This window comes from Papaver somniferum, chromosome 10 (genome assembly GCF_003573695.1).
Source record: "Papaver somniferum cultivar HN1 chromosome 10, ASM357369v1, whole genome shotgun sequence".
Lineage (NCBI taxonomy): Eukaryota > Viridiplantae > Streptophyta > Magnoliopsida > Ranunculales > Papaveraceae > Papaver > Papaver somniferum.
In genome coordinates, this window is record NC_039367.1 from 127,168,422 (window position 1) to 127,193,332 (window position 24,911).

Consider the following 24,911-nt stretch of genomic DNA (forward strand, 5'->3'; position numbering starts at 1 on the left):
CTTAAGTGGATTAGCTGCCGCAGTTTCTGAGGAGTTGCTTTCCTCAATTGCAGGTGTGGTGAACTTATTGTTGTCCGGAAACTGCCCTCCTATACTGGGGGAATACATAGCGAGTGCACCTCCTACGCCTCTTCTTAAGCCAGATGGTGGGCTTAGACCAATATAAATTGGTGCCATCTGGAGAAGATTGTGTTCAAAGTTAGTTGTTTGGTCTGTTTGTGGTGAAATGGCAGCATATCTTGGAGACCACCAGTTTGGCATGGGTATTCCTTGCGGAGGTGAGAGAATAATGCATTCTGCAAACAGACTTTTGGAGCTCAAAGGTACACAAAGTAGTCTAACTATGATGCTTATCGACTATTAAAACGCCTTCAACTTAGTGGATAGAACAACCCTTATCAATGAGGTAAGGCACAAGTTTCCTAGTATATCACGGTGGGTAGAGTTATGCTATGCCAAACCTGTAAGGTTGTATTAAAATGAATCTGTCATGTCTTCTGCCAAGGGTGTTCAACAAGGAGACCCCCTTGGTCCATTACTCTTTGCCCTTACACTGCACCCTCTAGTATTCAAAATTGTTATGCAGTGCTCTTTGGATTTGCATGCCTGGTATTTAGATGATGGAACCATCATTGGTGACACTCTAGAAGTTTCAACGGCTCTACAGATCATACAGAGTGAAGGTAGGGCAAGAGGACTGCATTTAAACATCAACAAAACGGAAATTTTCTGGCCAAACCCAGACCCTAGAAGTTTTGAGGATGGTGTCTTTCATGCTGACATTGGCAGAGCATCTAACGTAGTTAAGCTGCTTGGAGGCCTTGTTAGTTTGGATGCACAATTTTGTGGGGATTTGGTTATGACTACAGTGGACAAAACAATCCAGCTCATGAACTCGGTGAAGAAGTTACAAGACCCACAATGCGAGCTTTTACTTCTATGTTACTGCACAGGGGTATCCAAGCTCTACTTCACCTTGCGTACTACTTCCCCTCAGTTCATTCATGCTGCCAGCAACCACTTTGATCATCACCTATTTCAGTTCCTGCAACATTTGGTTACTGGCGATGGTGCTGGATTCAACCCTCTACAGCAGCGGCTCGCCACTTTACCTATCAAGGACGGTGGATTCGATGTATATACAATGACGGATACAAGCCAGTATTTCTTTTTGGCATCCTGTATTCAAACACGGTGCTTACAGGCCACCTTCTTGAAGAATATGGACTGGTAAGTCAACCGTTTGACCAGACAGTCAATGACGAATCTGCATACTAAGCTTTAATATTTTAAATATTGGGTACCAAAGCTAGGTGCTAGACATTTGTTGGGTACCAAACGTTAAATAGACCATTTAAAAAATAGGTACTATGCGATAAGGCTTTTTATTATTAAGTTAGGCGTCACTTGTCACAAATCTTACAATTTTCTTAGAAAAAATTTACCGACAAAAACCATTATTGTGCTCTTAGTTTTTTGTAAACATATGTTTTTTATTCTTCATTTGTAAGAATAAAAATAACTTGCGTATCAGTTAATATTTTTTTTTAAAAACGGTAAAGAATTTGGTGCTGGTGAGTTTCGAACTCAGGTCACTGGTATCGTCATACAATGACTTTATTATTGTACTACAGTGACACCGGCGTATCAGTTAATATTTAGTAATAGTGAATTAATTATTTTTGTGTAGGATTTTTCATTTCTTTTTAGGAATTGAACATTTTATTTTATAGTATCTAAAAACAGTTCAGATTTTACTCTTATAAAAATGATATATAACCAAGAATGGTATTCTTACTTCCATTCTAGGAAATATCATGTATTTTGATTGATTATTAATAACTAGATCTTACTTGTTGATTCAAATCTTGGTTTAGTTACTCAACAACTTTATATATTCTTGTTAGATTCAGTGTTTGTGTACTTTGTAATATTCTTACCTTGTACAAAAACTGTTTGTATTACCACGAGTTTATGTTTTTGGTTCAGTTTTTAGAAAAACATGAATGAAGCATGTAATAGGATGACATTAGAATCCGAATAAACAATTGAGGATTTCTCTGGGTTTCATTTGACGAAACAACTCAGTTACTTGGTGAATTAAAAAAAGTAAAATAATCTTACCAGGTTAATTGAATTCAAAGAAAAAGATAAGTAACATTTCTTTTAAGTATTTGTGTTAAATTTATTCGAGCATCATTTCAATGACACTCATTCCAAGCCATGTCCTTTTTTGACCGTTGATCGTGTGGGACAAATATTAAGTTCAATTTGGAATGGCATTTTGGAATATTTTAATTTTCACTATTATACTTGCACTTCCGTGATCTATTTCAAGTGGTGAGGTGACATTGAATACGAAACACGAAAATCTTCGACCATTATACTTGTCATTAGATTGTCAAAATCTTGTATGTTATAAAAAATGATTAAAGGGAAGAATTATTATGATATCTGTGGTTATTTGGGTTTTCTCGTAATTTTAATAAAATTTTTGTCTTACTTATATAATCTTAAGTCGTATTTGGTGCCTTAGAAATTTTCATACTAGGTTGGATTATTCAAAAAAAAAAAATCGGCTAGAAAATGTTTGCCTCATTTCGGTTCTAGTTGTGGATAATAAAAACTAAAACATTCTTATTTTTGGAAACATTAGTGTGTTTGGTTGCAGAGTCCTCTTCCGAATGTGATTTTCTATGGACAGAGTCGACACAATACGACAATTCGGTTCACACTTCGTATGATCATCTATGGATACGAGATCGAGACAATACAACAACAAGGTCACTTATGTGATTGACTACGAATACAAGATCGAGACGATACGACAACAAAGTGTGTACTTGATAATAGGTTCGGTAATAACCGAAACTCTATAGGATCACTATCAAGTATTACAGAGTTAACGTACTTGTGTATTTTACTTAATTATAATAACAATTATAATGCGGAAAAAAAGAAGTAAAAGACACAGCAAGATTTTGTTAACGAGGAAACTGCAAATGCAGAAATACCCCGAGACCTAGTCAAGTTTTGAATACTCTCAGAATTGAGCTGATATACAAAATCAATGACCAACTTCGTTTAGTTGATACCAAGCAGACCAACCCTAGGTACTTAGTTCCCTCAGTATCCATGCGCCTTCGACTTCTAAAGTCACGCACGTGAATAGCAAGTCCTTTGGATCGTATTCCAAACAGCAAAGGAATAATCTGTTTGGTAACCACTCTAATCAATCTTGCTACAAGATAAGATGCATGAGTTGCTCTTATGTTTAATCTAATAAACTCCTTTGTCTGGTTATATCAATCTATCCAATAACTACCGAAATAGTCAAGTTTAGATTCGTACTCAATCAATATAGATCTCAAAGAGAAATATAGAGAGACTTGATCTCACACAACTAATCAATCAGATCTATCAAAGATAAACTGACTATAGTTAGATCCCAGCCAATCAAGGTTTGTGCACTAAATTCACTAGATACGAAAACTAATAAGAATTCTTCTTCTTCTTCTTCAAATCTTCAATTGCCCTCAAATACATGCACAACACCACTTGAATCCTTTTGTTATCAATCACACACAGAACGGAGTCTGTTAACAATGGATTATCACAAGATGTCTTTAGATCTAACAACAATTCTAAAGATCATGTTGATACTTTGATCTCGTTTGAGTGAATATTATATCAGAAGAGAAGATTCTTAAGAATAAGCAAACTAGGTGCAATCAAAGTTACAACAACCGTTGGTCAATCAAATTAAATCGAAAACTAATAACAGTGCAATTATCTAGTTTCCCACCAACGGTACTCGTAGAACTTCTTGATCCCACATAAGTCTTTATACGAGCGGTCGTAAGATATTTCACCTAATTAGGATACTTCCTCTCCGATTAGACGGCTCCATCAGAAACAACAAGAAATGAAGTTTTCCTGGCTCTTACGATAGTTTGCTAGAAATGCAAACTTAGGCATTTATAGACCAAGGATGTTTGGACCCTAAGGAATTTTCAAAAAAAAAAAAATTCTCAAGATATGTAATAAATGCCCAAATTCGGTTTTCCTAATTCCAATAGATGTTGGTCCAATATTTCTGAAATCTCTCATAGAAAATCTCCAATTAGTAAATGCACATTTACTAATTTTTATTTTCTAGAGCTATGCATTAACTGTTGGTAATTAAAGCATAAAAAACCAAAAACCTTAATTAAAAGATTCTCAATTTATTTCGGCACAGGATCACCTTGAGTACCAAGGAATATCTTTGAATGGGTATAAACATTGTATGTGAAAATTGTATATGAACTTATACTTGTGTAAACATTATCTTTTATATAACCTTGAATGGATATAAACATTGTATGTGAACTCATACTTGTGTAAGTCCAAAATCCTTGAACCAAATTATGCGTACTTTACTGGTTTAGGATTTCCGGAGCTAAGTCCGCGTACCCGTACGTGTACTGCCGGAAGTTCACAACCTGTGAATTTCAGCTGGAGTTTGTGAACTAAAAACAAGCTCAATCCGGGTACTTAAGTATGTGTACTGGTATGCGTACTTAAGTGGGTTATTTTCTAAAAATGGTTTATTCGTGAACCAAGACATATATAAACTAAGGAATGCAATCTTTGCAAACCGTGGCTATAATGTTCATAAATCGATTCCAGTGAATCAAAATCGTTTTTGCTTCGATTGTGTTTTATATACTTCTATGAGATCTAAGCAATTGAACAACTCTCTAACTAGTTCTTTTGAGTCATTGAACTAATTATGGTGAAGATGAATAAGGTTGATATGAAAGTCCTCATATGTCTAACCATTGGTTAACTATTGTTGAACCAACTAGGTGTACACGTTTAGGTACGGTTACTCAAATCTAAATGAAGTTACATTTCATTGTGTATAACAAGCTAAGTTCGATCTAACGGTTGAAAGATATTAGCTTGAATCTAATCAGGTTTTCATCTAATGGTGAATATTGAATGCTTTGTTACCAAGATAACTTAGATTGCAAACCCTGATTTGGAAATAACTATATAAAGGAGAACTCTAACAACTGGGAAACCTAATCCCCACACCTCTTGTGTAGATGTGTCAAAGAGGTCAGGCCAGCCCGAGCCTGGTCCGACCTAGCCGTTATTAGCAGGCTAAAACCTGGTCAGGCCCGTGATTTAATAGGTCCGGTCAGGCCCAGGCTCAAGACAGGCTCAGGCTGGGCTCGACTTTTCAGCCTGTTGGCCTACCATAGCCTGGTCTGCTTTAGCTCGGGCCAGCGAAGGCCTGCCATGCTAGCCTGTCAAGGCATGCGTAGTATGGTACATGGTGTGTTTAAATAATAAAAAAGTGTACAACTGGAGGATTCGAACCTGTATTCTACAGGCCACAAGGCCAAGTATCCTACCAACTATACAAGGCAATTATTGAGAATGCTAATCTCACATCCTAATATATATATGTGAGAAGTAAATATTTTCAACTCTACCGTGCATGTCATTGACGTTTCGCATTAATAACTAATAATAATTCATTGTTGAAGTATAAAAATGGTAATTGATAAACATTTAAATCAATTTAATTTTCATTGTTTCCTTGTCAAGTCCTTGATTACTGGCATAATAAATGTTTGAAAAATTCTGTAAGTTATTATAGTAAGCATGAACTGGACATGCATGTTCTTTGTATTTTTATACGTTACCGTAAGTGTATAAATGGATGAGAAAATATGATAGAAGTAAAACTGGAGAGTTCAAACAATCCGGGTTGAGCACAATTGGTAGACTAGACGGTTGAACAAAATGCTAACTAAGGGAGGTCGCCAGTTCGAATCTTGATCCAAGCGTAGAGAGGTCGCCAGTTCGAATCTTGATCCAAGCGTAGATTTTTTAAACAGTCTTGCAGGCTAGCCAGGTCCGGCCAGGACAGGCCCAACAGAATACAGACCAGACTCAAGCCCAGGCTAGGCTGTCGTAGTTGCATTTCAGGCCAGGTCGCAGCCAGGCCGGCCTGTTTGACACCTCTACTCCTGTGTGATACTAGTTGTATAAGATAGAGTCGATTTTGTAGGTTAACGACTTGAAGACTTCATTGGGATTGTGAAGCCAGACTCAACTATTTTCTCTGTAGTTGTGTGATATGATCTTGTTGTTTCTATCGTGATTGAGTGCAATCGTAAGATTGGCTTGAGATTAATTTCTCCGATAGGTAAGATAGAGAAGTAGTCACAAACACCTTCGTCTCATCGTTTGTGATTCCACAATAGTTGATTAAGATTATTGTGAGGTGATTGATATTTCTAGGCTGTTCTTCGGGAATATAAGTCTGGTATATCAATTGATTCATGTTCACCTTGATTTATCAAAAGACGGAACAAAACTCGTAGGTATTTCTGTGGGAGACAGATTTATCTATTCCTGTATACTTTTCTGTGTGATACAGATTTGTTTATTAAAGTCTTCGACTTTGGGTCGTAGCAACTCTTAGTTGTGGGTGAGATCATCTAAGGGAATCAAGTCTGCAGTATCCTGCTGGGATCAGAGACGTAAGGAGCGCAACTGTACCTTGGATCAGTGTGAAATTGATTGGTGTTCAACTACAGTACAGACCGAAGTTAATTTGTAGTAGGCTAGTGTTTTTAGCGGCTTAATACAATGTGTGTTCAATCTGGACTAGGTCCCGGGGGTTTTCTGCATTTGCAGTTTCCTCGTTAACAAGACTTCTGGTGTCTGTGTTATTTCTTTTCCGTATTATATTTTGTTATATAATTGAAATATCACAGGTTATGCGTTGAATCGATCGATTGGTAAATCCAACCTTTGGTTGTTGATTGAAATTGATTGATCCTTGAACATTGGTCTTTGGTACCGTTCAAATTATTTCTCTTGTATTCAATCAGGCTCGCAGATTTCTATTTGTTTGAGTAAGGATTGAATCGAGAAATTGAGATATAACTCTTTGATATACTTTTTATTAAAATTGAGTCTGACTGTCTAGTTGATTCTCTTAAAAGTATATTGGAGTTAGTCCATAAAGATTGTTAAGCAAAATATTGGGTGAGGTTGTTAGAACCCCACTTTTTCAATTGGTATCAGAGCAGGAAAATACGTTCAAGACCTTATAAGTCTGTGTTTGTAGCAATCTGACTCTATGGACATAAATTCTATCTCCATAAACGTACCACCAGTCTTCCATGGCTCAAACTACTTGTGGTGGAAAATCGTTATGCGTTCTTTTCTTCAATCTCGTGATTTTCAAACATGGGTACGTGTTGTTAATGTCTATACTCCTCCGGTTGATACAGCAGGCGATGTTTCTATACATAAGGATATTGGTAGATATGGTCCAGAAGAAATCCTTGCTGCAAAGCAAAATTCTCACGACTTAAATGCTATCATACATGACATTGCCCCAGATCTTCAGCAACATGTGACTATGTGCACAAAGTCTAAAGAAGCATGGGATATCTTAGAAACAGTATTTAGGGAAAACCTGTGAAAAATAAGCTAGGCTTCAAAACCTAAATTCTGATTGGGAAAACCTTCGTATGGCAGATGAAGTATCATTTGATGAGTTTAATCACAAAGTGTCTGAAATTGTTAATGCATCATTTGCATTGGGTAAGACTATTCCTGAAAAGGACATTGTGATGAAGATTCTCAGATCTCTGCCATCCATATACGATTCTAAGAAGCATGCCATCGTTGAAGGAAATAACCTTGATGTGCTTTCTAGAAATACTCTAATTGGAAAGTTAAAAAATCTTGATCTTGATCAGAAAACAGTCAGAACATCTGCATTCAATGTTGTGACCAACGCAAGTGAATCTTCTAACTTGTCTTGGGCTGATGAATGTTGTTCCAATCATGTTGATTTTGATAAATCACTGATAACAGAAAAGATCAAAGATTTTGTGAAAAGAAGCAAGATATGTGATAAACGCCTCTCTCCAGTTAATGCTTCAGATGATTCAATACAAGAAAAATCTTCCCTAGGTGTCAACATCTTGGATGCTTCTGATGAGTGCAATAAACTTTCAGCTCTTGCAATAGAAACCTCCACCCACTCAATTTCTGATTCAGAGCTTGAGTCTGACACAAAGATTTGTGAATTCTTCAATAAAAGTAGAGAGATTCACCAAGAAAATCTTCAACTAAGAGCTTCGTTGAAGAAACTAGAATCATCGCTTCAGGTGAAAAATCTTGAGATAGATTGTCTTAATGATGAATTCACCAGAACCATGTCTCTAAATGAAAAAGAGATTAATGCTCTTAAGAATGACCTGCAAAGGTTATCCGGAAGTTCTGACAAAATCTCAGCAATGTTATTTGGTCAAAAGTCCTTTGGGAACACAAATGGTTTGGGGTTTAAAAGCAAAACTGTAAACACAAACAACTCTCTTGTTCCGACTAATGCTGGAACGATGAACGTTGAATTTTGTGATAAACAGAAGACAATTCAACAAAACAAAAAATCTTTATTGATTTGTTCGTTTTGTGGAAATACAAATCATGTTCAAAGTATGTGTTGGAGATTCAAGAGGAACAACAAAAGAATTGTCAAACTTCAAGAGAACATGAGGATGGATCTGGCGTTGGATAATCAACAAGGTTTACCTAAAAAATCCAGAAATTCCAGATTCATACAAGGTAAGAAATCTGTTTATATAATAAACCTTGATAAGCCACTATGTGGTAAATGAGATGAGCATTCGGCTCACTTCGTCGCTGTCTAATACCAGTGATGTTCGCATCCTCATCTTTAACTTGAGAAAATGAGGTTTGCATCAAGGTGGCTCAAGTTTTGTATCCATATATTTTTCTTATTTTTGTTAAAAAAATATTCTCCTAATATTTTAGATAATGAATAATAAACCATGAAAAACTTGTTCAAATTTTTTCTAGGGTTTGGTTGTCCATAAGTATATTTATAATCATTTGTAATCTAGGTCCTTCTTCACTTTTCTCCTTGAAAGATACAGTTTCATGGCTCCTGTAACTAGAGGTACCACAAAAAGGGATGCAGTTGAAGCAGTTAATGTGTATCTGTGTGAATGAATCTATTCCTCAAGGATGAAGAAAGAGAGATCTACAAATGATGGAGAAGGTTCTTCCTCTAACTGCCTCTTGTCTGTTTGTCATTTTGGTAATAACTTTAGAGGTATGGTGAAAGATTTCATCAGCAAAAGAAATGATTTAAAATCTCAAATTTTTTCCTCTTTAGAAAAGATAACTAACTATGAACAAAAGTTGTCTCTAACAAAGAACACCTTGCGTGAGCTAAAAAGAGAACTTAGTGAGTTGACTGATATTTCTGAAGATTTGGAGGAATTGAACGATCCCATAATCAATGGGTTTTTCAATAATGAGAAGGAATTCTCAGTAGATGCTCTGAGAAAACTCTATTTTGTCTAGGAAACTTCTTATGAGAATTTATTCTTGTGTTTTAAGAAGTATAACTAGGGTCTGGAATAGCCATTATTGTGAGTACACATAGCTATGTCCAACGTTTTCATCTTGCAATGTTTTTAGATTTATTTATTTAAATTCTAAAGTTTTTTTGGAAGATGATTTTGCAGTATTAATCTTTATGATTTCATATTGCAACTTGTTATGGGATATGTGTGTTTGCGTCCGTGAACTATGATTGTCCCATACATGGTCAAAAGTTAAGTCCTTCATATGTCGATATGCAAGTATTGATAAAAGATTAAATGAACTTTTGACAAACAAAAGACAAGACTATTATGTCATTATGCAAATATTGATGGAAGATAGGATGAGCTTTTTTTTACAAAGATTAAGTCTATTATATGTCATTGTGCAAATAGTGATGAAGAATAGAATGAATCTTTGTTTATTCCGCAGTATTGATCTTCCCTGATCCATATTTTTATGTATATATTGTGCGGCTCCGTAAGTTCTCTTATGTGAGCATTTCCGATTGAATTAATCATGGGTTCTCTTGTGGTTAATTTATTTGATATTTTTGGATGCAAATTCATATTATTATGTGATTTGTTAATATCCAAAGAAATCCTTCTTTTCTTATGAAAGTAAGGTCGCTCTTGTTGTTCTTTCGGGAATGATATTTTATGGGGGAGTTCTTAATTGAACTTGTGATTAATTGCCAAATCTTTGTGGGGAGTGCGGTTGTGGAATATTATAGGGGTTATCTTGTATCTTTATAAACTCCTTGATGAATGCATTTAGTTTCGGATATATGATTGCATCTAAAAAGTTGATATGTACTTTATTTTGGTTATGAAGTGTATCTATGGAAATTTCATTAGGATCCCACTACCTTTACCAATTTTATTGACAAAAATGGGGAGAATTAATGTGTAGTTCACACTACAAATACATATAGTTTTCGGATCTTTATGTAAGGGGGAGCGATTTTCATGTGAGATGAAGTATTGACTAAGGGGGAGTGATACATATCACCATAGTATTATTGTCGAAGTTGTGATACAATTGAACTTTGATGTTGTGTAATAATACTATGAAATTGTGTAACAATGATTGAGAGCTTTTGTTTTCTCATTGTTATGGCTACGGATCTTCAACAACGGTGTTACTGATTTGAATATCTTTGGAATCATTGGAGTACTTGGAAGTGGCGAAAATTTCGAGTAATGTTGAAGAACCAAGGAGATCATGCATGTGGATGAGAAGCTGCAAAGTTTATTTATTTTGTATTCCATATGTATTGATAGTTTTGTTATTAAAATTGACAAAGGGGAAGATTGTTAGAGCACTGCTCGGTCGAACTCGCAAGCGTTGCTATCTCAAGCTTGTTTGTCAAGTTTAGTTTCCAAAACTATAAGTCTTGATTTCTAGTCTACTTATAGCTAAGTCTCGTACTAGGATAGTAAGTATAGTTGAGATCTAGACTCCACGACTTTCATCATGCAAAGACGAAGAACTACTCAAGGAACTGGTGGATCTTCATCGACAAAAAGGTATGTGGAAAATTGAACTTATCTATCACTCAAAAGTTTATCTATTCTATCTCCTATCTTGAGACAAAAGTCGTATTGCTATATAGACTTCGATTATACACATTTGCTATTTCGAGCCGAGTTTATCTCGCTTATCTATTTCTTGAAATATGTATTGGTAAGCTTTCGATTTGGCCAAGTTCGTCTTTACTCATGACGAAAGTCATGTTGATTGTTTCAATCTCTTGAAAATCGCTTTGATGAACAATAGTGTGTGAATAACCACTATACAACACCCTCTAAGAATGTTTCAATGATTGAAATGAGAGTTAGAATATATAACTTTGAATGGATATAAACATTGTATGTGAACTCATACTTGTGTAAGTCCAAAATCCTTGAACCAAAGTATGTGTACTTTACTGGTTTAGGATGTCCAGAGCTAAGTCCGCGTACCCGTACGCATACTGCTGAAAGTTCACAACCCGTGAATTTCTGCTGGAGTTTGTGAACTAAAAATAAGCTCAATCCGGGTACTTAAGTATGCGTACCGGTATGCGTACTTAAGTGGGTTATTTCTAAAAACGGTTTATTCGTGAACTAAGACATATATAAACTAAGGAATGCAACCTTTGCAAATCGTGGCTATAATGTTCATAATCGATTCGAGTGAATCAAAATCATTTTCTCTTCGATTGTGTCTTATATACTTCTATGAGATCTAAGCAATTGAACAACTCTCTAACTATTTCTTTTGAGTCGTTTGAACTAGTTATGGTAAAGATGAATAAGGTTGATATGAAAGTGCTCATATGGCTAACCACTGGTTAACTATTGTTGAACTAACTATGTGTACACGTTTAGGTACGGTTACTAAAACCTAAATGAAGTTACATTTCATTTGTGTATAACAATCTAAGTTCGATCTAACGGTTGAAAGATATTAGCTTGAATCTAATCAGGTTTTCATCTAACAGTGAATATTGAATGCTTTGTTACCAAGATAACTTAGATTGCAAACCCTGATTCAGGGACTATATAAATGAGAACTCTAGCAACTGGGAAATCTAATCCCCACACCTCATGTGTGATACTAGTTGTATAAGCTAGAGTCGATTCTCCTTCAACATTAGGTTTCTATCGAGACCCTATATGTTAACGACTTGAAGACTTCATTGGGATTGTGAAGCCAGACCCAACTATTTTCTTTGTAGTTGCGTGATCTTTATCTTGTTGTTTCTATCGTGATTGAGTGCAATCACAAGATTGGCTTGAGATTAATTTCTTCGATAGGCAAGATAGAAAAGTAGTCACAGACACCTTCGTCTCATCGTTTGTGATTCCACAATATCTTGTTTCGCTAGTCGATTAAGATTATTGTGAGGTTATTGGTATTTCTAGGATGTTCTTTGGGAATATAAGTCTGGTATATCAGTCGGTTCCTGTTCACTTTGATTTATCAAAAGACGGAACAAAACTCGTAGATATTTCTGTGGGAGATAGATTTATCCATCCCTGTAGAATTTTCTGTGTGATACAGATTTTTTTATTAAAGTCTTCGACTTTGGGTCGTAGCAACTCTTAGTTGTGGGTGAGATCAGCTAAGGGTATCAAGTGCGTAGTATCCTGCTGGGATCAGAGACGTAATGAGCGCAATTGTACCTTGAATCAATGTGAGATTTATTGGGGTTCAACTACAGTCCAGACCGAAGTTAGTTTGTAGTAGGCTAGTGTCTGTAGCGTCTTAATACATTGTGTGTTCAATCTGGACTTGGTCCCGGGGGTTTTCTGCATTTGCGGTTTCCTCGTTAACAAAACTTATGGTGTCTGTGTTATTTCTTTTGCGCATTATATTTTGTTATATGATTAAAATATCACAGGTTGTGCGTTGAATCGATCAATTGGTAAATCCAACCTTTGGTTGTTGATTTGATTGATCCTTGAACATTGGTCTTTGGTACCGTTCAAGTTATTTCTCTTGTTTTCAATCAGGCTCGCAGATTTCTATTTGTTTGAGTAAGGATTGAATCGAGAAATTGAGATATAACTCTTTGATATACTTTTTATTAAGATTGGGTCTGACTGTCTAAATGATTCTCTTAAAAGTATATTGGAGTTAGTCCTTACAGATTGATAAGTGAAATATTGGGTGAGGTTGTTAGATCCCCGCTTTTTCACGAAGATACATAACAAAGTTACGGTCGATTCTACCATCTCACACATATTGGTAATCCAAAGATTTGCAATGAATATCCGTACCAATAAGCCTAGCGATTTTCCTTTCGATTCATAAAACAAGTTCATGAATGTACTTCCTTTAAAAAAATGTAAAACATTGTTTCCTAGGATGAAATCTTCACCACTACCCATTCACATAATCATAACAACATTCATAAGATTATGTCGATGTCATATCTACGAAGTTTAAAAAATAAGTGTTATACTTCATGGTCTAATTCCCTAATACTATGATCATGTGATCATGTCTCACTACTAGAGTAATATATCTAATACACAACTTCACAGTTATGTTTTCAATATAACACGACTTGAAAGATGCGTTAGGAATGAAACAGTTCAAGTCAATATTATTAACCTCAAGAGGAAGGATGATATCGTCGTTGTATCTCGTTACTTCGTCACATTCTTCGGGTCTTCGAGTAATACTTATATGTCTCAACATTCCTATATTTTCTAATCTAACCTAAACGAAGTTGTCTCTGGTACATAATCAAGCGACTCTTAGATGAGTTTTGACACACTAAAATATGACAACCAAACTTGACATACCAACGCTTGGTGGGTTCAACCGAGCTATGTTCTAATATAGTGGACTCATTAGCGAGTATTTTCCTTGAATGGAAAAATTAAGGTTGGAGAGTAGTCCAACTTTTGCGAGGAAAGAGTTTGTGACTGCTATGATAGTTACATTGCGAATCGAGTTGAGCTTGTTTTAAGTACTGTGAGTTTGTCTGGACTAAGTGGTACCCCACTTACGAGTGGATATCCGGAGGACCGCATGGGACGGTGGGTCGACAATGAGACTGATCATCCCCACGCGTTGGCAACATGTCAATGGTGTGCATTGTCAGGCCCGACTAGCATCCCACTTATGAGTGGAATCTTGGATGAACGTCAGGGACGGTGGGAAACTGGATTCTGTTCCACAATGTACTGCGTTAATATTTGGCTTGTCATCCCGATGGCATCTTCCACTTGTGAACTTTAGGGATTCCTGAGTGGTGGTATGAGACTCCCCTTAGGATACCTGGTTGAGATATCTTTTGGCAACTGCCCAATTGAGATTCTAGATAACGTTGTGTACTCTTTTTGGATTCCTAAGTATGCGGTATGAGACGTTTGCTCAGAAGGTATAAATTGATGTTCACGACAACTTGAAAAAACCCGTGATTTCTGAGCATCTGGTATTGGACTTTTATTCAGGAATCCAAACCGTAGAGTTTGTCCACAATAGTTTTTGTTTTAAATTTCGAGGACGAAATTCTTTAAAGGGGTGAATAATGTAACACCCCGTGTTTTTAGCATGGCGCATGCTAAAAGATGCGACATGGCATGAGATTAAGCTTCATCCAAAGCTTTTGTTGCTTGGTAAGAGATAGATTGGCTTAAGGCCAATATAGCGCCAAAATGGCGCATTATGTTTGGCATTTGGTTAAGAAAAATCTCGCATCAAATGATGCATTAGGCCAATTGGGTAGATGTACTAGAGTGAATATTGCACAATCATTGTAAAATACGCTTGAGTAAATATTTCACAATCATTGTGTAACAGCCAGAACGAGTGGTGCGCAATCATTGTGCAACAAACAGAACGAGTGGTGCGGAATCATTGTGCAGCAGACAGAACATAACTCGGAAATCATTGTCGGTTACTCAGAAGTACATGTAAATGTCCATGAATAGTGAAGCAGGCATGTCAATCCGTTCCCCTTTTCTAAGTTGTAAAAATTGCAAGTTAACATATATAGGGATGGGTAATTGGTTGAAGGTGCATATGCAGACTATGCACCAAGTAAGCTTCATAGCCTAGCTTAATTGGGGGCCTTGCACTAGAGGACAGAAAAGGTCACCCAATCCTAATTTGGGTCACCCCTTAAAAAAATATTTTCAAAATGGTTAAAATGCCCCTAAATAATTAGTGATAATCTGATTTAATTCTTTTCTTTTTTTTCCAAATTTTTTGTCTGCAATTTTGTGTCTGATTTTTTTTTGGCCCAGATCTGTATGAAAAGTCGTCATGGTATTGAAAAATTTCACTGACGACCCTAAACAGTCGTTAATTTTTCGACTGTTTAAGTGACGACTCTAAACTGTCGAAGATTCATTAATGGCGTAAATGTACGACAGTTTTGGGTCGTCATAAAAATGATCAATTCCCTGACGACCCTTTGGAAGGGTCGTTACTGTTTTGGTTGTGCATTTGACGACTTAAACAGTCGTTAATGTTTTAGAAGTGTCGTTATAGACTGTCGTTAATCTCTAAAAAGAATCGTTAGTGTATGACAATTTAGAGTCGTTATTGTTTTGATCATGATGTATATGACGACCCTAAATTGTCGTTAATGTCAGTGAAGGGTCGTTAATGAGGGTCGTTACTTGAAAAAAAAAAATTAATCAAGGGTAAAATAATATATTCATCTTCCGATTTTTACACCCCTGAAAAATTTGGGTGGCAAACAAAATTCCGTGGCCCCCAATTAGAAACCATGGCCCCCAATTAAGCTAGGCTTTATAGCTTAGCCGAAAGAGTATAAATGATGCGTAAACCTCATTTATAGTTGAGCAGCCTTGCAAATAGGGCATTTCATGCTTAGGCATCACCATTTCATGCCGCAGACCCGATAATGCACAATCCTTGTGCATCTTGACGGAACGGCCTATACGGACTAGGCCATTACCATTATTGCTAGGAAACGGCCTTGCAAACGAGTTTCGCATAAGTTGTTGTCCCTTCGAGGATGAACTACGGTCTGTGCTTGATCCCTTTAGAGTAGAGAAGGGTACGTAGGCATCCACAATGAGTTGCATCATTGCCGGTCCAGCACTTTGTAGCTCATATCATTTAACTGTGAGATGATTGCGGCATACTGACCTCTCATATCGTCTGGCTCGGTGGATCGACGTAAGAGATGATTATGGCCAAACTTGATTAGACAAGTTGTATTCCATTCCTTAGATGCTCAACTTCCTATCAAGGCGGTCGACATAGGCAGTGTGCAAATGGTGCATTGGTCATGGCCTGAAAGGTAAGCTACATCATTATGCAAGTTAGTGGAGCTTGCATGAGCCTAAGGAACGTATGGCATGAGCCTGATTGATGCACCATTGGCCCGAGCAAGACAAGTCGCTGAAGATGAGCAAGTTAAAGCCTATCTGGAGGCTAAAACCCCGAGTGTCGTAATTTAGCTCAAAATGGGTCTAAATTGATTGGAAACGACCCAACGATCAAAACGTGATGTATCACTGTCTTGAATTTTTTGCCAAATTTCATCGTGTAGGACCTCAAAAGGCCGTTTTTGCCGTTTTAGGAACGTTTTTGTCTTCTAGCCTTCAAGTTTCTAAACCCTTCGCGGAACAAGGGTAAGTTGGAACGGCGTGAAAGCTAATTTAGCTACATCATGCTCCACGAGCATGCTTGCAAGGGAAAATTAACGTGCATTTGCCTAGTTTTAAGGCCCGGTAAGTAGCATCATCATGGCGCATCGGGAAAGTTATGGCCTGCGCGCCCTGGCGCACTAGGCGTGAATTTTCCGGTCCGTCACATTAATTGTTATAAACTCTCATTTCAATCATTGAAACATCCTTAGAAGACGACAATGGTTGTCTCACACAAAGCGTTAACTTATAAGTAATTTTCAAGTGATTGAATGATCAATATGAAACTTTCCGAGTCGACATCAAATGATTGTCTCACACAAATCCTGTAAGATGTTTCAAGGAAATTTTCACATGATCATCTTTTGACTTATTATTTAGTTTCCAACAAAATATATTGTTTCCAACTAAACTTGTAATACCCGCGTTCTTTTTCTTAGAGTATAAAGGTGCGAGCCCAATCCATTCGGATTGGCAGACTAAGAATAACGCAATTTGGTGCGTGATATCTGGTTTTTGTTGTGTTTCGATTGGTTTTTGTTTGAGAAATTATATTTCTCTTTGCATGAGCCTGCCCGAAGCGTGTACGAACGCTAATATAGTTATTTATTCTCGAATTTGCGACAAATCGACACATGCTAAGGGGATGTGTCTTGTTTGTGTTGAAAAAAGGGCATTTCGGTCTTTTTATTTATTTTAATAAAACTTTCACTGCTGATTTTTATCAAGACACGAGTTCTTTCTCTTCGATTTCAAGTTCTTCTTCTTCTTACAACAGAAAACTTTTCATTAAACTCAAAAATTTGAGGCTTAGTTACGTCCTTGGATCGATTGCTTTGATTTGGTTCTTTGAGAGCTTCGATTACAAAAGGTAGGGGGAAAATCATCTTTCAAACTGTTTTGAAATTGATTTTGATTCCCTGATTTCATAACCAATGGTATTTGAATCTTCTTTATACTCTCATGAAACTCTATGTGATGAATTTGTGATGTTTAAAACGAATTCATACTTGTTCATCTTGATTTTGATTCTAGGGTTCATGAAATGAGTTAGGGATTTCTTCTAATTTGATTGAAAACTTTTAATTCTAAAATTTATCCATGGATACTCTCAATTTATTGGAATTGAACTTTACTTTCTCTTGAAACTCAATTTAAAAGCAATTCAGGATTTTCTGAAACAAATTTTTGTCCTGTTTTTGGGATAAATTATCACCCTGTTCATATGACTCTTGTTTTTAGTTATATTTTTTTGTAAAAGAAGGCCTTTTATTCTTTAAAACTAGCCAAGAATCACTGGATTCCGATAAGTAATGAAGTCAGGGTGAATTTTTGATTATGAACTACAAAAACTGTAGATTTCTATAAACAGTTTTTCTGCCTGACTTTTCCAAAGAGATTCAACCTTGTTAATTGACTTATTATTTTTGTTTATATTTTTTATACAATAATTCATATTATTTTCTTTTAAATAATATAAGAAACAATGGATTTGGATGAGTAATGAAGCCTGTGTGAATTTTTGAATAAAGACTATCAAAACTGTTTGATTTCTGTAGAGAGTTTATTGTCAGTAGTTTTCAGTGTGATTTAGACTTGTTACTCAAATCTTTGAATTTGTTTATATTTTGTACAATATCTTATCTTCTATTATTTAAAATGAGCCAAGAACCAATGAATTTGGTTGAGTAATGAATCTTGTGTGAAGTTTTATGTTGGAACTCTAAAAACTGTAGTTTTTCTGAAGCAATTACACTGACAGGTATTATTGGAATGATTTTGAATTGTTCCTGAATTTAATGTTTTCTCATATATTTTTTATATGATATCTTATCCTTTCTCCTTAAAAATGAGATAGAAATCACCCGTTTTTATTGTATAATGAATCCTACACAAATTTTTGATCACAGGTCGTCCAAACTGAAGTTTCTGAAAATTAAGATCTTATTTTATGTTAAGTTTCCTTTGTTCTTTGAGTCATTCAATTATTTCTTTTTTATAATGATTTTTGTATAAAAATCCGCACTTTGTAGTTTTTAAAACGTTATAGTTTGTTGAGTTTGATTTGAAATGAGGCCCATGGTAAGTTTCGAACAATAGTGGCTTTAAAACGAAGCTTTCGTGCAAAACCTTTGATTTCAATGCACTTAATGGTTCTGAATTTATGCCCATCTCTATGGTTTAATACTTAACTGTATTTATGATCTTGTTTTATGCGGAAAAGCTAAGGTAAGTTGATTTCATGGTTTATGAATCAATATTTTGTTGATGGTTTGTTCGATTCTCGTATTTAACGAAGTTTGCGAACTATTTATGAACTGCGTTGAGCAGGGATGTTCATGGTCGGGTTTGGTTCGGTTTCTAGCCAAAATAAAACCGAAACCAATACTATCGGTTTCTAAAAATCTAAACCAAACCAATCCATTAACCATTGGTTCGGTTTCCAAATGGTTCCATCCGGTTTCGGTTTGTCCCAGTGGTTTTTGGTTAACCAATAATTATGTCAAACCAAAAAAAAATTACACAAATTTACAGAAAAAAATCGTAGCTGCAGATAGTATTGGTTTACAAAAATTTACAGACAAAAAATAAATAAAAAGAATATCAAGAATAGTTAAAGCTTACTCTAAATCTAGAGATCAAAAGAAGATATATAATATATCTTAATTTAGTTAATGACAAACAAAAAAGAAGGAAGACGGAAAGAAGAAAATCGAGTAGCAGCACTGGCTGCTGTAGTTGGGGGTGGAGAAGGGAGGCGACTGAGAGAATGAGAAAGAGAAAGTGGGAGAGTATCATAATGAAATATTAGATTTAGGGTTTCTATTTATCCTCTAAATCAATGGGTAGAATCTAATACTTGTAAATCAACTGTGAAAACTAAGTTTAAAAATTAATCGGTTTTCCAATGGTTTTTGGTTCGGTTTTAGAGGTCAAACCAAGCCAAAATCAACACTATCGGTTTTCCATTTTCTACACCATAACCAATCCATTAGTAAATGGTTCGGTTTGGTTTCTTCCTAATTGGTCTGGTTCGGTCCGGTTCCAGCGAAAAATCGAAACCATGTTCAGCCCTAGCGTTGAGCATCCTCTTGATTACGAACACTACTGATGAGTTTGTCGGGCCCACAAGGGGCAATCCATATTAATGGTGACCTGCGGAAGATCGTCCTGGACGATAGGGTGGTTTTCTGATAAACCTCGACAGATGGTTATTCGTACCCTCACAGTAGATTATTGTGAACCCACTGGTTTTAGATGATTTCGATTGTTTATTGGCTTTGTAAGGCCTTTGATACTTCGATTTGGATGTGCTCAACAACTTAATGCATTGTTTACGCTTTACTTGATTCGATATATTATCGTTATTTTTATTTGGGCATTATTTGTACTCGTTTTATCGTATCGTTAACTCTCTACTGGGTTGTGGCTCACCCTTTTGTTTTGTTTTGTTTTCCACAGAGGATGAGGTGGGCTTGAGGTAATAAGCTTGCTTAAGCTTAGTACATTGAGCTTTGAGGGTCAAAGTGAGTACATCACTTTGTGTTAATATCTATTCATGTGTATCTGGGTTGGTTTGTGAAAGAGGATATTGTATTTTCCTATTGTTTTAATTTGCGAAAGATTGATACTATCTTTTCTTATTATTGTAGTTTCCTTCTAGATTGGTTTGTAAAGAAAAGTGTTATTCTCTTTTCTTGGTGTTGTTGTTTGTAGAAAGATTATTTTAATTAGATGAGTGTGTGTCATATTTAAATGGTTTCATGTCGATGATTTGTATTCCACACATTTTAGTTAATAGTTTTGAGAAAAGGAATAAAACTTTCGTGTATTGGTTGATAAATCATAATCTTACTCTTGCTTACAAACTGTTTTCAATCTTTTCATCTCAAATGGCATCTCGGAGAATTTGGAACTTGCCAGTTGACCGAACTCCACGGTCGATCGGAAGGGGAAAATTTTCCGGGCCGTCACAGTTGGTATCAGAGCATACGTTTCGATTTCTTTGGGATTTTTTTTGTTTTGCATAAAGTATTTTCCGCAGTTTTACTCTGTTTTGTTTGGAAATTTCGGTATTGAAACATTGACTTCATTACAAGTTTTTGATTATTGTTTTTAGAATCTCTTTATTTTCTGAATTTTGGAAAAAAAAATAGATACCATGATATGTATATGATTGGGTTTTTAGTAATGAGTAGTTACTAACAAGATTAACCTTTTTAAAGTTTGTTTCACCGATTCCGATTAGTGCAATTCAGTTCATTCTCCTTCAGCTAAGAAGAAGAAGGGTTTCAATAAGAGAATTGAGATTCTAGAACCGAAAATACGAACAGATATGTGGAACTGATTTGGCAACATCACAATTTCGAAGAGACAACTTAGAAGTTAGAATTCGAGATCCGGGAGAAAGGTCTGGAGTTACTAGGAGGTAACGTTCGTTAGTCTTTTTCTTTGTTTTGAATTTCTGGACGAAATCTTTTTAAGTGGGTAATAATATAATATTCGCGTTCTTTTTCTTAGAGTATAAAGGTGCGATCCCAATCCGTTCGGATTGGCAGAATATGAATAACGCAATATGGTGCGTGAAATCTAGTTGTGTTTCAATTGAGAAACACTTGGTTTTTGTCTGAGAAATTATATTTCTCTTTGCGTGTGTGATGCCCCAAATACTAAACCCACATTACAATCTAATTGAAGCATCAAAACTAGATTACTGATTTTAAGAATTATAATTATAAAAAGTGCTAATAACAAAACCCAAACTCTCTGATATTATACAAATGAAAGTCTTTAGAGTTCTAAGGATATATTAATGTGTTGTTTACAAAAAGAGAAAGAATACGTGTAGTAAAAGATACACAACAACACTAAATTCGATAAAGCTCTAAGCAACGAAACGAATATCTTCGAGCGCTCCATTTCTTCTGATTACTGAAAACTGAAGTGGGAACAAGTGAGCACACCATCCCAAAGAGGTGCCCAATGGAAAACAAATAACTCTCAAGTAATCACTAACATGCTTCACAGTTTTAAAATAATATAAATTGAAAAAAAAACAAGAAGACACTAATCAATAAATAATTCATGCATCATGAAGAAAGTGTCACTCTAACCTCGCCAAACTCATTGGATAAGACGATGCGAGAGCAACCCTAATTAATAATAATAACATCGTCCACACAGAGTGCCCATACAACCATGATTCAGAATATTACCATCAAGATCAGAAAGTTAGTCAAACAAGCATAATATGCACACGAGTGATTTTCCTTAAATAAAATAGTATATATAATATTCTGACGGATGGCGTACCGCCTTACTAGATACTATTGCCTACGGATGGCGTACCGCCCTACTATCTTAATAAGCAGAAATATAGTATTATTACCGACGGATGGCGTACCGCCCTACTATCAACATAAACAGGAAATGTAGTACTATTGCCGACGGATGGCGTACCGCGCTGCTTAACTTAGCTAAGAGCCGTGGGGAAACACACACACTCTTCGCGGAAAAATCACACAACGCATATTACACACATACAATTACATTCAAAACAAACATCGTTCAATGCAATTATAATATACATTCATATAGATAGTAAAATCACATCATGCTCGCAAAGGAAAGTAACTCAATGATTACAAGAAGGTTACAAAGTTCCCACCTGATTTGATGGCAAGCCATGCCTACCTCGAGATCCTCAATCAACTGCCTCATCCTTTGAATCAATCATTGTTAATAAAGACCAACTGTTAATCACACAAGAAGTCTAAGAATCTAGCCAACATGGTTCACACAAGAATCATACAAGTCTATCTAATAGTTCTAAGTCCATTTATGACTTTACACATTTTCATTCTCTATCTCTAGCGTTTCGAAGGTTTACTAATTGAATTGGATTGGTTCTATAGTCCACTAGATAAGTCTTATGAATATCTACAACTTTAAAGAAGAAACCAAAGGTCAATTCAGACTATAAGGAGTCTAAATTATCAATTATAGGAAAACTAGTCTTAAGCCCAAGTCCACTAAACCATCTATTAACCTAAGGCCTGGCCCATATGAGTTAACTAATGGTCACTAACATTCAACATATGGTCAGAGGAAGTCAACTAACGGTCAATGTCATAAAGGTCGGATCCCGATCAAATGATCAATGTCCAAATCGGTCAAACTGGGTCAACTACGGTCAAGGCAGGAAACTCGGTGAGTCAACACAATTCAGCTCAGTCAGATACTGAGTCAGACAAGAACTAGTCCGAGTTAGGCTGAATAACTTCTTTCAGACAGGCCAATGATTCAAACCTGAGCCACTGCACATGCCAAAAACTGAACTGCACCATAATGGTGCATCACAAGAATCAACACACTAAGCTAAGATCAAGCTAATTAAGCAACTAGTCCTCCCTACTAAGGCTCCACTTCAACTCTATTTCATTAACATTTGAATTCTATCAAACTTTTATATAATCACTTCAATCAAACTTATAACACAAAAGAAATTACAAGATTCAGCTTACCTACAATTGCATCTCTAAGCTCCTATAAGAGAGATTCAACTCCACACACTCATCCAACCCTCATTCCAAAACCTCAATCACATAATCTTCTTTTGCTGAATCAGAAACCTTATAGTTCAATCCACTAACTACAGGTCATCTACAGAACTCATACACATCCATTCTCAACTCTCTGCACATTCAGTTTTTTTCTACAACCTCAACCAACCCATTGCAGTTCCTGTTTGTACAACTATAATTTCAGTAACACCATTCTCATGAACTACAATCTCAGATCAATCTATACAGACCACCAAACTCAGTGCATCCTAATTCAAATCTCAATACGACCAGTTAAGCAGTAACACAATAACTTGAATCCAATTTAAATTCAGAAATCTAAAATCCACAATTGCAACTATCCACCATAAGATACACCTTCACAGGGAATTACACATTTCATTTCTATCACATACCCGATTGCCAGATTACTCCTTTAGCATTTCCAATTGCTACAGATGTAGTTTCACATCATCTGTAGTTGAATCCCCTAAACATACATCTAATTCTTTCCATTAGAGACTTAACAATATTACCATCTCCTCATCTTCCATGTAACTCACCTCTATCCAGTACTGAGAGTAATTCCTGAATCATCTTAACACTTACTTGATAGGTGTCTAAAACACCTTAATATTTATCTATTGTTTATGCTCTTTTTGCTAAGTTTTCTTGTAAATTATGTATCTTATGTTTGTTTTTGAGTATTTAGGTACTTTGGAGTCATTTAGAACAAAAGAAGAGGAAACGTCGCTTAAAAGGCAAAAGGTGCAAATGATGTTGGATGCGGATTATTTCTCATTATTTGCTTTTATTTCTTCATCTCTGTCCGAAAAGTATGTCGGCTTTAGTGATGCAAATTTTGTCTGAAAAGCATGACAAATTTAGTGATGAAGAGACATTGAAGAAAAGAAGTGAACTTGAGAAGTAAGAGACGGATGTTGTTGGCAAGATAAAGCGCCAAAGTGAATTGCATCCCGACACGCTGCTAAAGCTCATTGGAGGCCAAGGACATTATCAGCGAAGCTGGAGTTAACAGAGAATTTAATTCTCTTTGTTGCTGTCAGAGAAACGTAAAGGCATGGACTGGGAACCGGGCACAGGTGCAGTGGCATATTGGATGAAAAGTGTTAGCCATAGGTTGTGGGCCTCACACTAGAGCAGATCGGTGGAGGAAATTGGACTTCACCTCACGGGAGTCACACATGTGCACTCAAGATGGGAGAAAGATTAGGTCTCAATGGAAATCAAAGTCAGCAGGTTCATTATCTTTCACCTGTTAACAAAGAAGGAGATCTGGTTTTCTTGCCGTAACCTTCAACCCAGCCATGAAATCGGCAGAATTCATCAAGTGTCAAGAATCTCAGCTGAAGCCGGGAAGAAGAAAGAAGAATGTAGTGGATTAGCTGGCGTTTTATGGAAGAAACTGTGCTGTGAGTCGATGGCTTCTGGCAGGGAAGATGGTTGGAGTTCATGGGGAGATTTTGTGATGTTTTGGCAGCGAGATTGCAGTAAATAAACCAACAAGGAGAAATGGGTATTGGTGGTTTTTCTTGTAGAGATAGGAGCTCCATTTTGGAGCTGAACTGAGCTCAATTTCAGCTAAAATATGAAGCTGTTGTGATCAAATTTGTGTGGATTGTTTTACAGGGTTGAGATGGATTCGTTAATGGAGAAAGAGAAAGGAGGAAATGGACAGAGATTGGGGTTGATTTAGGGAGGAATGATGCATAGGAGCTGCTAAAATCACCACAGTAAACTCATCCCTTTTCACCACCAGAAAACGCACAGG

General features: G+C 36.1%; 1 protein-coding gene across 1 annotated transcript; it reads left to right on the top strand.

Annotated features, from left to right (window-relative positions):
- The first annotated feature begins 490 nt into the window (after positions 1-490).
- LOC113316197 lies at positions 491-24,836 on the top strand. Its single transcript, XM_026564418.1, has 2 exons — positions 491-1,230; positions 24,770-24,836. The coding sequence occupies exons 1-2, from the start codon at positions 491-493 to the stop codon at positions 24,834-24,836; spliced, it is 807 nt and encodes a 268-aa protein (XP_026420203.1).
- Positions 24,837-24,911: the final 75 nt, after the last annotated feature.

Excerpts from the sequence above, each read along its gene's own strand:
- LOC113316197 (XM_026564418.1), top strand. The coding sequence starts at position 491 with ATGTCTTCTGCCAAGGGTGTTCAACAAGGAGACCCCCTTGGTCCATTA. Across the intron at positions 1,231-24,769 it reads TTCTTGAAGAATATGGACTG|GGTTGAGATGGATTCGTTAA; the intron begins GTAAGTCAACCG and ends ATTGTTTTACAG.